Source organism: Stigmatopora nigra, chromosome 6 (genome assembly GCF_051989575.1).
Source record: "Stigmatopora nigra isolate UIUO_SnigA chromosome 6, RoL_Snig_1.1, whole genome shotgun sequence".
Classification (NCBI taxonomy): Eukaryota; Metazoa; Chordata; class Actinopteri; order Syngnathiformes; family Syngnathidae; genus Stigmatopora; species Stigmatopora nigra.
This window is the reverse complement of record NC_135513.1, coordinates 8,573,480-8,592,105: the sequence shown is the minus strand read 5'-3', so window position 1 is coordinate 8,592,105 and position 18,626 is coordinate 8,573,480. Positions and strand designations below refer to the sequence as shown.

The window sequence follows — 18,626 nt, the reverse complement described above, 5'->3', positions numbered from 1 at the left end:
ATGGGTTCTAGTTTCAAATACTTGTTTGAAAGTTTGATAGCTGAAGCCGCAATTGGCAGCACAGTCAAACAGCGGGTGTCCAAGATGAACAGATGAAGAAATTACTTTGAGTGCCATCCAGAGGAACAGCACACCACCTTAGCAGGCCGCTTTGTACACATCTGTGATTTTTATGGGAAGCTACATGGCACAAACCCATGCCTTCATGCCTTTTGCAGCACCTCTATGGCTTTGATTCAAGATTTTGGATCACATTGAACCTTGGGAGCTCGCAATCTTCTCTCTTCTAAAGCAAAGGGTCTATGATTGAAGGTTGCGCCTAAGTGGGGATGAGATTCATTGAGTCTTGGCAGGTGTATCAGCTATTTGGATGAAAGAATATTCAATCACACCTTTTTCTCTTCAATTATTGCAGAAGAAAATTGTATATTATATCTATTCATTCATCCATCTATCTCTCTTCTCCATTCCTCTATCTAACCATCCATGCATTCATCATCCCTTCCATTTTTAACTGTTGACAGGAGGAGCATGTTGAACTACTTGCCAAGGGTGCCCCATTGAGTTTTATGTATATAATATGGCAGTTCTGTATTCAATATTATATATATATATATATATATATATATATATATATATATATATATATATATATATATATATATATATATATATATATATATATATATATATATATATATATATATATATATATATATATATATATATATATATATATATATATATATATATATATATATATATATATATATATATATATATATATATATATATATATATATATATATATATATATATATATATATATATATATATATATATATATATATATATATATATATATATATATATATATATATTTATATATATATATATATATATATATATATTTATATATATATATAATATTTATAAATTAATAAATACAACTCTCTTTGCTAAATACTAGAAAAGATACTATTGAAGTACAGATCTCAACTGGATGGGTATAAAGCTAAAAAAGACCCCTCAGTCAAGGGAAACTGGGAAGGTGTTATAAAATGGTCTTGTGAACATTCTGTCTATTGAGGTCGGGGTGCCTTTGTGTGTGTTCAGGCAAAAATGATTCAAAATGAGCGCAAAAACACAAACAAAAAGATACTGTGAAAATGATCAAAACAAGATTGAGATGTGCATGAAAGGGCGGGGGCTTTTCTTTTGTCTGAGCCACAGCCTGTTTCATTAACGCACCAGCCAGCTTTTCTCCTCCTTCCCACTGAATACAGAGGATGAGTCAGGTTACCATTCCAATGGCAGTTCTGTATTCATTATCACCTTCGCATACGCCTTCACGCCCCCACTCCGTTTAGGATGACGGGGGGGCTGCCTTAATTGATAATTAAAGAGCAATATCACAGCGGTCACCACGATCACACCGCAGGAGCAGATCCTAACCAACAAACAGCAAGCATACACATACACACACGTCGTGATGGCTCCAGTTAACTCATAGATGACCTGCATTCACTGAGACTGTCTTGAAGATAAACAAACAGTGTACATGAAGGATTCTTTCTAGCAAATCCAGAGAGACAATTACAGTAAGAGACAAAATGGTCTTTGCCCATAAAGTAATGTCAGTTGAGCTAATCCATTCCAAGCTCAAGCTATTATGTTACACAGCAGTGAGATCTCTCTCTCTCTCATCTCATTTTCTGAACTGCTTTATCCTCATTAGGGTCTTGGGGGGTACTGGAGCTTATCCCAACTGACTCCAGACCAGAGGCGGGGGACACCTTGAATCGGTGGCCAGCCGATCGCAAGCAGTTAATTCATGATTTTTACATATTTTAAATTCATTTTATGTACCACTTATCCTCAAAAGGGACAAGGGGTTATTGGAGCCTATCCTTGAATAGGTGGTCAGCCAATTGCAATTCAAAAGATTTTATTTTCCTGTCAAAATAAGGCACATTTTTTAATCATTTCAGATATCAGGAGACGCTGGATACAAGGTGTCTGTATGAGTGTTATATATATTTTTTGTAACTGTGTTATATTTGGTAGAATCCAAGCGGAGTGTCAAACGGCAAAAAAAGGTTGCAGTAATGAACAAAATAAACAGGCAGAGATTTATAAAATTGTGCAATAGTGCAGATCATTACAATGAGAGACAGAGATGTAACAATTTAATGCAAATCAGGCGAATAAATGCAAGGACAGGTAATCAGACCAATTCTTTATTGATTACGAATGAGAAATTCCTTTCCTTTGGCAGCACCAAAGCTTTTATTACACCTAAGTAGAATGAATTTTATTCCAAACAATATTGAAGTTTTTCGTATGTTCCAGAATTTAAAGCAGGAAAATGAGCTACCTTGTTCCAATGAAACTCCTTCTGTATATGTTCGTTTTACAGTTTTGCGCATGCTGATGTGCAGGTTTAAACAAGCTGCCATAGAAGCTCATCATGTCAAACATTGAAACGGAGATTCAACAGGGACTAGTTGACAGACAGAAATTGCTGAAGCTCGGTTCCCCCTTGGTCTGATCTTCAAACTCGTTTAGCGAGGCACTGAAGGATCAGTTCTGATGTCTGACATGCTATGTGAGAGGTATAATTACAGAAATTCAGAGGGAGTTGCCACCAACCATGATTAGCCAGGGAGAACTGTTGATCACATGTAGTACATACTTTATAATATACGTAAGTGTGGCCGGTACACGTTTCCTCATTTCTAAAAATAGACTGGGCTAACTTATACTCTAGAATAGATCCTGCCCTAGTGTATTAACTCAAGTATCACAATAATTAAACACCAAATAACCTTCAGTTTTCTCTGTTATAATGGGCTACCTGAGTGTAGTAAGAGAGAGTGACACAGAGGAAGGACACAATAATGGACTTGAAGTGCTTTTGAGGAAGTGCGAGCAGACACATATACTTGTGTGTGAGTGCCATATGCTGCAAAATGGCAGCCTGAAGGGTGATTCAAGTAAACCAACGATGAGAGGCAGAGTGTTTACATGTAAGCAAAAGACATCGTTTGGAGATGAAGGTGTAGCATTGGTGTCAGAGCAGGATTTGTCACCTAGAGTAGAACGAATGAAACCTGACATACTGCAGTCCTTGCCTACCCACTCCTTTCTTCATCCAGCTCACTCTTTGCATGAAACCAGACAAGAGTTTCTACTGTAGCTAAGTCAGAACTAGAATCACATCAAGTACTGTAACATTACCAATGTATTTGTTTCATTCCTCTATCACTACCTACTTATTTGACCACTTATTCATGTTGAATACCTATTTATGACTCATTCATTGATAATTTGTGTTTGTTTGTTTGTTGTTGTTGTTCGTGTGCTTCCCTACTTATTTTAGTTGTTGACAACAAGTCTATTTGCCCGTACTTTGTGAGACCTGTAGCGTATGCCAGAGGGCAGCAGCTGGAACAGGTTGTGACCAGGGTGGTATGGGTCCCTGACAATGTTCCTGGCTCTGCTGAGGTAATCAATATAAGACTATAGTTGTATAACAAGTAGATAACACTCTTTTTCATACAATTTTAACACAAATCCTGATAGTCTCAGGCAGGGGGGAAATTATCTTTAGATAGACATATTGTCACATTTTAAAAAAAAATTATAAAAATAATATATGCCTCAGTGTCTCAACAGTACCCGATTATTAATAACATGAATTCATATAGCACATCACAAACGTTAAACACACGTATTTTCTTCTCAAACCAGCTAGTGGAGGTCAAAGTGGCAGTATGTACACTAATGCCTAATTCCTGTGGCCCTGAGTCTAATTTTGCCACGGGGGTGGGAGTGTTCAAGTCTGATCGAGCAGACAGCTAGCCTCTATTTCTCAGGTAATCTCTTCCTTATTGACTTAATGGCTTGTCCCAATTTAGTGCGATGGAACACTACGCCCACGTTGGAGCTAACATGTCCTAATGTAACATTTTAGCTGCAATTGGGGGACATTAACGCCTTTTCTTCAATCCTTGAACCGTGCTGTCCCGTCCATCCAGCCCCCCGCCTCTGGAGAAGCACTCAAAAAGCCCCTTGAGACCATAGATTTACAGGATCATCTTCCAGTGCGTGTGAACATAGATTGGTCTGTGGATTGCTGCGGGCTGTAGACTGATTTGGTTTTGTTAGGCTGAGAGGATTTGTGCCACAGCAAAGCTTGAGCTCTTTTAAAAGTCTTTTCCGCCCTCCCTTAATTTCCCTCTCAGTCTCATCTTCTCTCAATGGGGACAGGGAAGTCATTATTAGCGATTTAAATACCCTTGATGGGTTTCTGTGGAAAAAAAGGGGAACAGTGCGCTCCGGTGCGGCAAAACTGAATGGTGAAAAAAAGAAGGGATATTGCATTAGCCAGGGATGATGAATAATGAAGTAAGATTGTTCTTGTGTGATATGGAAATGCCTTTTCATTTACGTTTGATTGCATGAAAATTTAACCGACCCTGTACCCCTCATTGGATCAGAACAGAGCTGCCTTGTCTCGCAGATTGTAAAATCTCACAAAACTCTCCTTCATACGGTGGCCCTCATATGGAAACATCCGTACTTCTTGCCAACACGATTGTGGTTCTTCTCCAGCCCTGTGCTAACAAACTGTTTCATGTGCGTCAGTTCTGCCAGATCAAATGTCCCGTGTCCCGCGCGCTTATCAAACCAGACAATAGACCTCCTGCTGTTAGCACAGAGAAGGCCGACTACCCAGAAAGCATTCATTTCCCCTCTCGGCCTAATCCTCCATCCCAAGAGAGATGAGCAGCAGGCTAATGAATACAGAGGACAAAATACAAGTTTGCAAAAAAAAAAAAAAGAAGAAAAAACACTCTATCTCCCATGGAATCGAGTTCACTTGGGCTTCCAAAACAAAGGATTGATAAATATTCTTACACAAATGAAGTACACGTAACATTAGATGCATTTAAAAATGACCGCCATGTTGAAATAGAGTTAGATAAGACTCATTATGTGTGTGATTATGCAACTAACATGGCCTATTTTCTGTGCACATTGTGTCCTTGTTGCATAAGTGCATGAGTGAAATAACCGTAAACCTGAGCAAGCCTCATCTGGTTGTGTTATCTCCAACTAATTGCACATTTGTTCACTTATTTACTGTCTTTAATATTTGTGTTCGTTTTTTTTCTCTTAAGACAAGTACAACACGACTATGAATCTTTTCTAGAGCAGACTTATCAATGTTTGCAGCGATAAAATTTTGAATTGTTGCTGGAATTGTAAAATTGGGATAAATGGGATTCCAGAGTTCAAATGAGTTTGATAACCCAAATCATAGCCAAGACCTCTTTTATATCGATCTTTTAGTGTGTGGGTTTTAATCTTTGCTGTTACTTTCAAATTGAACACTTGATTTGTCCTTCTGTGTCTGTGCTTGTGAGAAATAGAAGGTGAAAAAAGAGAGAAGCGTCCATCCTATAGGTCGATGGCTTTAGCTGGAGGTTTTAATTAGCTAATCAGTTGAACATGGGCTTTTAAGTGTGCTGGAAAATTCAGCTATAACCGGTTGTCAATACCCATTAAAAGGGTTGCCTCCACTCTGCCTGCTCAGACAAGGCCATGTTTAAATGCTACTGAAAAAGGAAAATAAAAGTGCTGAAAGGTATTCTTCCTATGTGCCAACAAAGCATCAACCCTTCGTTGTAACCTACCAAAATAAAGGAAACTCATGACTCAGTGATAATTGGTGAAAATGAAAACTTATAAAGAATTAATTTATGGCCATATTCAACCCTAGATTGTTTGAGTACTTTTGAATTACAATGACATTATTACACCCTGTGTGCAATTCTGAAAACATTTGGTGGGAATGACACAAAAATGTGTTCCTATCTATCTTGCTGAAGGATGTGTTAATCATTATTAATAAATGTATATACAATAATCAGTCCATGTTGAAAATGTGAGTATCTGGGACTATGAATAAAGTAATCTGATTCGTTTTTCCCTATAATTCGCTTATTTATGACGCAGTGATGGTCTCATATTTGAAATGTATTAAGCTTTAAAATCAATTATTTAAAAGAACTCAAGTTAATCCCCAAATTATATGAACAATTTTATTTTGTATGTTTCATCTCATCTCATTTTCTGAACCACTTTATCCTCATTAGGGCCGTGCGGGGTGCTGGAGCCTATCCTAGCTGCCAGAGAAGGAAGACACCCTGAATCGGTGCCCAGCCGATCGCAGGACCCAAGGAGACGGACAACCACAATTCACGCTCACATCCATAGCTTGGGGCAATTTAGAGTGTTCAACCAGCCTACCAAGCATGTCTTTCAGATGTGAGAGGGAACCGGAGTACCCTGGAGAATACCCAACCAAGCCAGGACTTAACATCCCTGTCTCCAAACAGGAAGGTCAGAACCCACCGGGGATTGAATCCTCGACCTCAGAAATGTGAGGCTGGCTCACGAACCACTATTTCACTGGGCTGCCCTCTAGGTAAATATACATGTAGAAATGTATTTATCTTCATGGTAAACTTTTTTTTTAATGGGGAGATCATGTGAATAGGAATAGACTGATTAGAAAGTTGAGTTGGAACTTCAGTGATATCACACAAAACCATTCTTTTTGAAAGAAACATTTCCATGGATACAGAAATAAAGACATAAATAATTAAAATAGATCTTTAAATCTCTCGGATCTGTGTAGGGAGTTTGTATCATTCAGTGCCGTTAATATTTCATACACTGCATAAAATAGACAAGGAGCAAAAAGCAAGACAAAATAATTTTTGGAAAATCACATTTTCCTCTGCTCCACTCATTTTGCCTCTGACATTGTGAATAAAACTACAGGATTATTGCTGCTCTTCCAATTCATGACTGCAATAATGAGGCCGGGCTACCAAATAGTATGTCAAATGCTTGTGAGAGTAGTAAGAAGTAGTAAAATATACAGACAGTGTGCACCAACATATGCTGGATTTGTTTTATATTTTACAAAGTTTGTCAAGGTTATTTTTAAGCTTTGTATCCCTGACAAAAAGAAACAAAACTGTCAATTTTTGGGGGGAATATGATGGCAACAGGGGGAATAATAATATCACCATTGTACACATTTAACCACATATGAATGCACCTTAAACCTGCCCTTCTTATAAAATGAGGCAGGTCAATGAATGTAGATTATATAAAATAGCAAAATCATGTTATCTCTCATCAACCCTCCCTCTCTTTCTCACCGTCCCCGTGGCTAAAAAGGCATCTGCTGCTCAGGCTGATGTCATCTGGAGATAATAAGTAGGCCCAGCATGGCGTCAGTCCACAACCGGAGCCACAGACCTCCTCTAGGCTGTATCTGTTTTCTACCATCAGGCAACCTACATCTGGGAAAGCAGGTAAACAAGGCAGTATATTGCATGGTAAACCCTCTGGGCTTAGGAGACCAACAACTTGACTCATTTTTGTGGGGATTTTTTTCATAGCAGATATATTTTCTCTTCAAAACTTTGTCTCCCTCCTTGAAAGAGCTGACGAAAAACAGAGAGAAATGAAAGGGAAAGATAACCAGCACTAGTGACTATAAAAAGGTGCTGAAGTCATAATGTAACCGATGCATTGTTGCTTTGTGAACAGATTTTGTGTCTTTCCTTGTCAAGTGTCAGAGAAAGTGTAGCCCAGCGGGCTGTGTGTATTTGTTTCTCACTTGGTAGCAGTGCCCAAGGGCACTTCAACAGGGGGCATTCATAGCCAGAAATTGCACAGATGAATGAATATCATAACATCCACTGTTCGATGTCCTTCTAGATGAAATTCATTCTCTGATATCCTAGTTTTTCTCGGGCTAGCATTACCATCAGTTCTCATGTTACCGTTCAAATTGTGTTCCATGTTAAAATGAACTATATTGCACCTTCAAATGACAATACCTCAACTCAGGCCATTCAGTCATTCATTCATTTTCCGAGCCACTTATCATGACAACGGTCATGGGGGTGCTGGAGCCTATCCCAGCTAAATATGGGCACAAGGGAGATGAAACCCTCAATTGGTTGCCAGCCAATCGCAGGGCAAAATGAGACACACAACCATGCATGCACACACTCAAACCTAGGGACAATTATTTAGTGATTAATCAGCCTACCATACTTGTTTTGGGGATGTGGCAGGAACCTGAGTACCCAAAGAATATCCACGCATGCACAGAACATCAAACTTTTTTTTAAAGAAAACAAACAAACAAACAAACATTGAATAGTGTCTCAATACAAAGAATAAAATAAAGAATTTTACACCTGGTATGCATATTGGCCATATTCTGGCAGTTTGCATTCTTTTACTTGATATGTCATAGCAAGTACCATGACAAAAAAAGAAAAAGTCCATCTTTTATGTCTGCACATATGATGAAGGGTGAAATTTTTCTCAGCTTGTTTAAGCTTTCTATCAAAGCCAGATGGCACTCACTGTCATATGCAGTATATTGTCTTAACACCACATTTTCCACCATGCAGTAGAAAATCTTCTATTTTATTATGGTATTTTTAAACAACAATCGGGTTACAAATGGATAAAATTGTTGAAAAGAACTTTTAAATATCAGATAAATTAGATTAGGTCACATTATTCATCCCGCATTTGAGAAATTTCATTGTCACAGTAGCAATAGGGTGACAATACAGACACAGAAAAAGACTTTTTAGATATAAATAAATAGGTAGTAGTAAATAAGTCAATAAATAAATAAATATATAAACAAATAAGATCACGGTCAAAATGAAGATTAAATTGAAATGCATGCAAATCTTTATTTTCTACAGTGAGACAATATTTTAGTCATTCTACAATTTTGACTTCTACTGTAGGGAGATTTCTGAACTGTTTAAGACTATTCTTCCTCATATAGTATTAGCCTTTAAAAAAAAGGTGCACAAATACACTGCATTGGCAACTGTGCATGCTCAAAGAAGCAGAAAATCTGCTGGGAAAAACCACTGAGTTACTGTGGACAGTTTGTGCTGCCCACTGCGAGTGTGGTCCATTATAAGAGCCATCAATCTGCCCATTTGGACTGAAGAGAGTGGGTGGATAAAGTGGATGGAGTGGATGACCTAACCTATTTTCTTCTTCTGTGTCTTGTTTTCAGAATTTCTTTTCTGGTTTGACTTAACTACTTGCTGTTTTTCTCATATAATTTTTTTATATATGTAGATACAGTGCTCAAAAAAGGGATAATTGTAAACATGTAAACTCCACACAGTTAGGACCAAACCTGGGATCGAACCCTCAATCCTAGAACTGAGGCCGACGTGCAAACCACTCTTTCACCGGGCAGTCTAGAGAGACGATATAAACGTTAATTCTATATACCAGTTTTTCTTCCTTTTTAAGTCATTGAAGTTGTTGTACAAATCCGAACTATTGAACTATAACTATCTAATCAGGATTAGATTTTCCTACGTCATACATAAAGATTTTATCTGCAAGTTCTGTCCAGGCCTGCTTGACCACCACCTGTCTGTATTGGGCAGAAGAAGGCTTCTGAGACAAAGAAATCAAATTGTCTGCTGGTGAATAATTCTCTCTGACATTCGCTTCAGGCTGCTTGGCTTCCTTTACCTGCTTTCTGCAGAGAGGAAAGGGTCAGTGGAGGCTCATGGGAGGAAGAACATCAAGACAGGCTCAAGAAATGTGTGCCTGTGATTGTGTGAGTACTATTTCTGCTCCTTCGCCTTTTGTTTTAGCCACACACTTGCACATGCACAAAACTTCATGTATGTGTAGCTGAAGATTGTCCAACCTGATGAGAAGTTGCATTCAAAAAAAGATGCATTAATGAATTATGGCACTGCATGACTTCTTGCATTTTATTTTTTTATTTTTTAGAATTACTGAATGAAAACGCCACTGGGTCAAAAGTGTAATCTGATATTTTTTCATTTAAAGTGCATCCCAACTTCACTAATCCACAATATTGTGCATATAAACATTATCTTGCAATCTGAAATCACAACCAAATAAACCACTACCAAAATTCCCTTCATCTTGTTTTATGACAGATATTTCTTCCTTTTTATGTTCATAAAGTTAACTTTTTAAATATACATTGTAGGAAGAGAACTACTGTATAATCACTACTCCATTTAGTTTCCTGTTCTGTTAAATTCTCTACCTAATTCCCAATGCCAATGCCAATGATTGATCCATTTTAAATTGGAAAGCAACGATTAGTGACCACATGTATCGGACGGCTATCCCCGTCAGTAGCAGCCAATGAGTTAATACTGCATGTAGCAGTGATTGACCCACATGATTTTTCTCACAATAATATGTACACACCTGCAATGAGACAAAACCCATTAAATGGGTCATCACAGTAGACCTGTGGTCTTGTCAGTTTCACTGAGACAAAATGACATCATTACTGCTGTGTATTGATTGTCTTCTACTTGGGTGAAAGCAGGTCAGCTAATTGAAGGTTCTTTCGCATTCAGAGATGGGAAAAGCTTTCTATGACAACTTTTACCTAGAAGAACACTGAATGAGCAGACAATGTTACTAATACACCTGTATCTGTGGTAGGCTGTAGAGAAAGACAGGAGTGATTTTCATTATAAGTGCATTAACAAGTCCAAGGGTCATTTTTGTCCATCTATTTTTAGAACTTTCAATAACAAGCACAAAAACAAATCAAAAAGTGTATGTGTATCTTTTTCTGTCTAATCTTTCACCACAGCCATCACTGTCTAACAATATCGTCATAGCAACAGCACAATTGCAATACACGATAAATAATGTAAGGCTCAACGATTTTAGCATATGGTTTCACAACAAATTCCAGCAGACAATGCATTAGTTGCTTTCTTTAATATGATATAAATTAACATAAAGCTGTACCACTACTTTGAATCTCAAAAAGGACTATGTTTGATCTTTTTTTTCACCCAGAAACAGAAGTTACTAGCCGGAAAATATGAAACAACTGCAGGAGTAAATATGGAGAACCTTTCACGGGCGATAATATACATTCGATTAGTTCAGCTTGTCTGTTTCGAGAAACATTTTCCTCACTGTGGCTAAAAACCTACTTACCTGGACTTTAGGAAAGACCAGGAGCTTTTTTTGTGTCCCACTTACTTAAAATCTTAAGTGATTGGTCGATACCTTACCAATGATCATGAATTTCTAACCAATAAATAATTCACGTTGTTATAAAGTTTGACAATTCTGATTTGATAAAATGCTTTTAGTTTAGTAAACCATTCATTGCTGGTGTGCACTGGGTAGACTTGACTTCCTGTTGATGTACTCATAAAACTAAATAATATGTATAATTGTAATTTTGAATATTCATTCATTTTTCTTATCCTCACAAGAGTTGCAGGGGCGGAGAGGGAGTCAGTGATTCAACATAGGCCTCATTAAGGAACAATCTTGCAGAAAATGGGCAACAATGGAGGTGTGGGGAGCAATGCAGTTTATTTTTCTATTGCACATGTTGAGAGAAAGATAAAACACAGGCTATGGCTGTCTGCATTACCAATGGAAACCTTGTTGTTGTTGACAACCACTCCCAACCACATACTTGCGTCCCTCTACTGCCCCGATGTGGCACTTGAACATCATGACATGCAAGTCAAAAGTCCATCACTTATCATGCATGATATATCAGGTAAAAGAATGCCAACTGTCTGAATATGGCCAATATGCTTCCCGGGTGTAAACATTATTTTTTAATATATATTTTATATATTTTTTTGCTTCGAAACATACCTATTTTTTTATTCAATTCTGAAGAGACATTGTCATTGGATATTGAGAGGAGATCCTAATGAACATCAGCTTGGATTCAGGAAATGTACTCAACGTGCATGTCATCTCACATTTTTAATCGATACATTTTTAATCAAACACTTCATTATGCTCAATTTTAATTTGAAAATGTTATGCCAATGGACAACGTTCCAATTGCTAATTGAATACTCGCCTTTGCGTGCGCGAGATTGAACGCGTTTACGTTGGAGACAACAAAAATGTTTGGCATGCAAACATCAACATCATCTTTTTAAAGAAAAATTATTTACTTCAGTGGTAAACAATCAATGGAACTCATATTGATAAAAATACGACGCGTGACGACGAACCAGGTGGGTAATATGTGCTTAAATCTCGTGTTGACTATTGATGTCGTACTAACGGGCAAAATAATGCACGTGAATCATCGTCAGTCATAATCAAAAGAATACAAAAAGATTGGCGTTCAAAGAATTTCCTTTCCCATCCATTATGATGTCTCATCAACGATGTCATTGTGCACGATTTTTGGTCTATTTGCACCTCGGCTTGTTATGGAAATGCAAACATTGCAACGGAAACATCAGTGAATACGTGGGTAAACGGCGAAATATGCTTGTTTTACATGATTATCTTCATTTTTGTAAATAATAATTATGTAAATAGGCGATAGTGCACGCCGAAAAAACTGTAGATCATCCAGCTGGATTATTTCCCATTTCCAGATCATACCCTGATTTCCTAACCCTGCACATCTATAATAATTGCAGTTTATTTAAATCAATTAAGGTAACAGATTAATTTCATATGGCACAAATGGAATTTGCACGAGTTTTGATTCCTGTTTTTCGGTGGTTGAACACCCCGAAGAGGTCAAAATTAATGTATCAATATTTTTGCAAACAATTCAATTTATTGTGGAATTGCAGCCACTCATTTTCGGACATATTTTCTGTTCTTATGTTAATTTTCTGATATTTTTAAATGAGAATGGAGCACTATTGCCCTTACTATTTATGTTTTTTTTTGCATGTTTGTTTATTTTTTGCCATGTACAATTGTATCAGCTCCAATGGAGAGTGCCAAAGACGAGCCTGATGATGTGCAAAGAAGTGAGGCGGAAGGGGAAGAAACGGCGCAGCAGGATGGAATTGATCAGACTGCAAATAATGGCCAAACAAACGTATCCCCCCTTGCGCCGGTAAGTGTATTTCCTCTTCTCAAAATCCCTAACAGCATCCTTGTAGCTTCTGATTTGGGTTGACGTTCAATTCTCATTTTACTGGACCTCACAGTGGCATTTGATACTATCTCTCGCAGCATTCTTCTTCACCGCCTTTTTTCTATTGATATCACCCACACACCTCTCTCAGGGTTCAGCTCCTGTCTGTCTGCTTTCACACAATTTGTTAAATTACCACCAGTCCCAATTTCTCCACATCTTTGGCAATATCTCAGTGCTTCCTGCTAAACCTCCACACTGCCTCCACCCTTTTCACACTAGTCACTTCCCAGGCGATTGCAACAAAAAAAAATGTTGGTCTCGCTAACAAGCTGCATCTCATCCAAAACACAGCATCAGATTTCATCACACAGAATGCTGTTTCACACCTAATTTTCCACCAACTCAACTGGCTTCCTATCAAACAAAGGCTGTATTCAAACCTGCCCTTTCTGGTTCTAAACTAAATCCCATAACCTTCACACCTTTTGGGCTGGTGTAAATAGAAACCAGTGAACTCTGGTGCAGATCAAATTTCTTCGGAGAGATGGTTTCGGTTTGCTTGCAAGAGAATCGTCGTGGTATATATGTGGGAAATTGACACACAGTAGTTCAAACCTGTTCTTCAATCATACACGATTTTGCACGTATACATAACTTTCTTCCGAAACCACAAGCATTTTGGGAAATCAGGAGATGGAATTTCTAAGTAGTACTCAAAATTTGGGTCGACGCCAACATAAAAACCCAGATAAAAATACCTATACGTTTAAGATATTTATCAGCAGGATAAAGGGGAAAACGAGTTCAGCATGCTAGAGCTCCATGATTTCTTTACTTACCATATTTTCCAGATGATACGTTGCAGCTCAGTATAAGACACTCCAGCTATATAATGCAAGAGGGAAAAAAAGTCACACTTTAAATTTTTTACTTTTTTTAATTTGACCAGAAACCAAGAACAAACCTACGTCAAAGTAACAATAAAAAATGTGGAAAATGGTACGAATAAGCATCTGTTAACACAACAGTATTTTCAGATAACTATCTTCTAAAATAAAATATATAACAGGTTGTTGTGGTGAGAGAGAGAGAAAAAAAGCCATGCTATGACACTATGAAAAAAACATTGTGTTATAGTCTGGAAAATACGGTATGCATTTTTACCGAATTACTAGACCACATAATAATAATAATAGTAATCGGACATAGGTTTTGTCATCATCATTGACTTGACAAAAGCCTAATTGTCATCATACCCAGAAACTGTGTATGACAAAATTGGTAGTGACCCAAATAAGTGAAAATAATTTCAGACTCGTAATTTGGCATTCTACCGTGATGGATACATCGCATAACCCCCGAGCGGATCACTTACCTCTCACTGTGTTTCAATTACCTTCAGTCATAAACAGAATGGATATCCTGCATTTTGGTCCAAAGAAACCAAACAATTAGTGTGAAAGACCCTAAATTCCAAGTTTCTTCTCATCACATTCAAAGCTCCTCATAGTCTTGCTCTATCTGACCTTTCCGACCTCCCCCACATCAACACTCTTCTGCCCACTTCACTCTTTCTTGACGCTCCAACTTTGTCTCTCATACTCAGCACCCCACCATGGGTTCCCATTTTCAGTATTCATTATTCTTATACAGTGGCCTTGAGTGTTTTAAAAGATGCTTCGAAATAATGATTTAAAAAAATGAAGAGTATTGTGGTTCTTGTTGTCGCAGGATCAACCTGGATCTGAAATAAGTGATGTAGGGGTGGAGGCACAAGGAGAAACGGAGCAGCAGGATGGAAATGACCAAGCTACAAACAATAATCAAGAGAACCTTTCTATTTTTTCGCAGGTAAATGTTTGGTGCTCCGGGATTTAGATATTTTTAATAATCAAATCATGCCCCTCCAGATTCATTATGTTAATCCTTTTACTGTCGTTATTGACAGAATCAGACTGGATCCGATCAAATTGATGTGGACTCCCAGCCATTCAGCAGTAGTGCTCCAGAAGACACTCAGTCTGGTCTGTTTATTATAAGCTTTGGGGGCTAATGACCATGATGCAATCTTTCCATTTTCTGGACGAATTATATTATTTTGCTTAATTTTTTTTATTGACTTTGTGTCAAATGGGCCAAAATTAAGCTCTGGGACAATATTTTGTGGGACCCATTTGATATCCAATTGTATTATTAGCCTCGCCTGTATGTGTTTTGTTATGGGCAAAAAAAAGAGAATTTAATGAATGGGATTAATTCATAATTCAAATTTTGGGAAAAATATTTCAATGGAAATTTTAAAAATTAAAGCTTGTGGACTAAATTAATAATAATAATATCAATGTAAAATATTTATCATTTACGAAAAATTCAAATTACAAAAATTCTGGAAGCAATTTATTTTGAAAGTAGATGTCCACTATAGTGACCACTATCCCTCATAAGTGTTCATCTTTTCTGTTTTTAGTTCATTTAACATCCGACTCTATAAACATCACGGACGAAAATGATGATCATCGTCCTCCATACATTGGTGCCTCTGAGCAGGTATTTTTTTAAATTTTAACACGACTAGACAATATATTTCAGATCAGTTGTTGTCCAGTAATCTACCTGAGTAAAACAACAACAAACTATGCATCTGCAGAATTTTTTTTTTTTATCTTTTCGCTTTCATTGTTGCCACAGGATAACCCTTTATCTGAATTAATTGATGTCGGCCCATTACCATTCACCAGTGGTGCTGAAGAAGAATTTCTGCTGCAAACTCCGTCTGGTGTGTTTATTGTAAACAATCCTGTGTTATTATGATCAAGGTGCAGGGTAATCTTTTTTTTTTTCTTCTTCAGAGCTGGCAGATGTGTCTGAAGTTCTGTCAACTCCCGGACTTACGGACATGGTCGGGGTGGAGGATGAACAGGAGATATCTATAAACGATGACGAGGAAGAAGAATTAGTTGTTCTTGATGCTGATCATGTATGTAACTCTTCCTTTCTTTTGATATTATTGTTACTTATGGAAAGTGGGGAAAAAAAGAGTACTTTAGCAGACATCGATCGTATGGTTACAGGTGTTTGGAGAGCTATTGGTTTAATTGTAATAAATAATGTTCCTTATTTTTGTTGTTTTTTTGCTTACATGTATACATTTGCATCGATTTTCAATCAGAATGGTATACTTTATCCATTTTTAATGGGTTTAATATTGAAGATTGTGGAACCAATTTTGCTAATTCATTTCTACTTGAATGAAAATTAGAAGTTACAAAAGCTATTGGAACCAGTTAATTTTGTAAGTAGAGGTACGTGTACATATATCATTTGTTAGTGATCCAATGCTTGAGTGGTTAGCGGGGCGACTTCACAGTTCTCGAAAGTTCGATCCCAGGTGGGTCCTCACTGTGTGGAGTTTGCATGGATTGTGTTGAATTAAGCATCATAGCCCTAATTTTCCCCCCCGTCATCCGTTGACAGCCTCAGCTTGCCAAACAGCAAGCAGCATTGAAGATCCAAATCCTCAAAGAACTTGAGCGGCTAAGAGTGCAACTGCATGAAGAGGTAAGAAATCTGACCTACTTCTTCATCAATGACTGTTAGCTGAAGAGCCATGTCAAGTGCAACCGGGGGCAAAGTCGAATTATGTTGCTCTTTGTGCTATGTCTGCAGACAGGGCTTGCCAAGACAGAGGCAACTCAAACAGAGGATTTCTACGCCGTGTTGTATGGGGAACAGCAACGGTTGAAAACAGTCCAGGTACGACTAGAAGCTATACAGAAGACCAAGGTCTTGGCTGAAGACAAACATCGAGTGGCAGCAGACGAACTGAAGCAAATCAAGTTATGCCATTCCAGTACCAGCGACCAACGCACCAGGACCAGAGCCAGTGGTGAGTGGCTCACAATAGCTTCTGCTCATGTTACGCAGTTTTTGATGACAGTGCCCATGCACATTTCTGTCACAGTACATATGTCCAATTATAGTGCAAGAAGCTCTTTTAATAATACTGTGTGTGTGCTTTTTTTCTTTGTATAGTAAACAAGCTACAGACAGAACTAGAAAAGGTGATGTTGCATGTTACCTTCACACAAGCTGTCAGTGAAGATTTACGTTCGGATGTAAAAGCTACGAAGAATGTCACAAAGAAAGTGGGAACTGATAAATCAGCAGCCGAAGACCAGAAGTTAAAGCAGGTAAATTGTCTGTAATTAAATTCAATGTTAAAAAGATTGAAAACATAATTAGGTTGAAAACTGGTGTTCAAATTAAAAGCATTTTGTGGAACAAAAGCACTGGGTAAACTGAAGAATACATTTTGTTTTTGTGAACCGCATAACTAATATTTTTTCACATCAGCATCAACTAACATGCAAGAATGGAATGTAACAAGATTGGTTTGGACTACTAACTGAAACATGCCAGGAGTTGGTTCACAGAAACAATGTGTAGACAACTAAACAATTATGTAATAATTAACTGTAAAGGAAAATCGCCAAACATTTTTCAGTTAGTTTGGTTGGACGAGACTGAAGCCAAACATAATGAAATTATTTCTCTCACCTGCACATACGATTTCGTAAAATCCAAGATCCACACATTGGCACCAAACCTATATAAACTATATTTGACATGGTTTTGTCCTTACCCACCAAAACAGAATAAAAGCATGCTTGATCACAAATAATTGGGTTTTATTGAACTATAGCCATTAAATGCTTAGACTTCTTAAAGGAAAATATATCAAAGGATTAATTGTTACTTAAATTGCATGTACCTACAGGATATTTATGTAGATCGCCTCACAAGGGAATTGGACAGACTGACACAAGAGACGGACCTTTATGTTGTCCAAACTAGTGCCCAGGCAGAGACGACACAAGCAACCAAAGAGGCTCTTTCTGAGGTAAATACAGCAGAAAATTCCTGCAATTCTCTCAGATCCTGAAAGATTTTTTATTTTATTTGACATTTTTAAGAAAGCTGAATTGATACTTTGCCTGTTCCCTGCATTTGACCGGTGATCTGTTGACATGTAGTGAGGATGTGGCAACTCATTAGTACTTTAATGCAAATGTTTGTTTAGGCTGAAATGCAAATGGAATCTCTGGCAATGGCACAAAAACAATTGCTGCAGCAGTGGAATGCTAGTCTGCTTAATATGAGGAAGCAAAATGAAGAGTTTGGAACAATTCAGGAGGCTGTAAGGTGAGAATGTTTTTCAAGCAGACATTCCTATTAATAAGGAAACAGTTTCACACACAATGTTTGGGTATGTACATTTTCATTATTATTCTTTTTGACATGGGGACTTATGGAAACATTAAGTCATTTTATAGAATAATAAAAAGAGTGAGCTATAATTGCGACTACCTGCAGTGACCATATATAACCCTTTTTTTCCATTGACGGTAAATGTTCTTTGCTTTTTCAAAGACTAAAATTGGTGTTTCAAACTTTGATTTGTTTTCTCATTTAAAAGTAAAGGTCGCATTTTTTTTGTATGGCAGTGAAAAATTTAAGGTTTGGAGGTTGTCAACCTTACACTCTTTCAAGCAGATTCAGATAACTTGGTCAGGATAAAGGCACCAGATTAAAAAAAAACAACTCTTTT

The 18,626-nt window shown here is 37.4% G+C and overlaps 1 protein-coding gene across 5 annotated transcripts in view; it reads left to right on the top strand.

Annotated features, from left to right (window-relative positions):
* Positions 1–18,626, top strand: part of ccdc40 (coiled-coil domain 40 molecular ruler complex subunit) — a 48,361-nt gene that overhangs the window by 25,963 nt on the left and 3,772 nt on the right. The window contains exons 3-17 of one of the 5 annotated variants that reach the window (XM_077719514.1): positions 6,165–6,336; positions 6,408–6,496; positions 7,261–7,397; positions 9,600–9,706; positions 12,861–12,994; positions 14,750–14,869; positions 14,967–15,042; positions 15,486–15,565; positions 15,707–15,794; positions 15,868–15,995; positions 16,493–16,576; positions 16,685–16,904; positions 17,051–17,208; positions 17,796–17,918; positions 18,099–18,220. In XM_077719514.1, the coding sequence (XP_077575640.1) occupies positions 12,866–12,994; positions 14,750–14,869; positions 14,967–15,042; positions 15,486–15,565; positions 15,707–15,794; positions 15,868–15,995; positions 16,493–16,576; positions 16,685–16,904; positions 17,051–17,208; positions 17,796–17,918; positions 18,099–18,220 (1,328 nt within the window). In that variant the 5' untranslated portion in view covers positions 6,165–6,336; positions 6,408–6,496; positions 7,261–7,397; positions 9,600–9,706; positions 12,861–12,865. The other 4 variants (XM_077719513.1, XM_077719516.1, XM_077719517.1 and 1 more) reach the window with 4 other exon arrangements.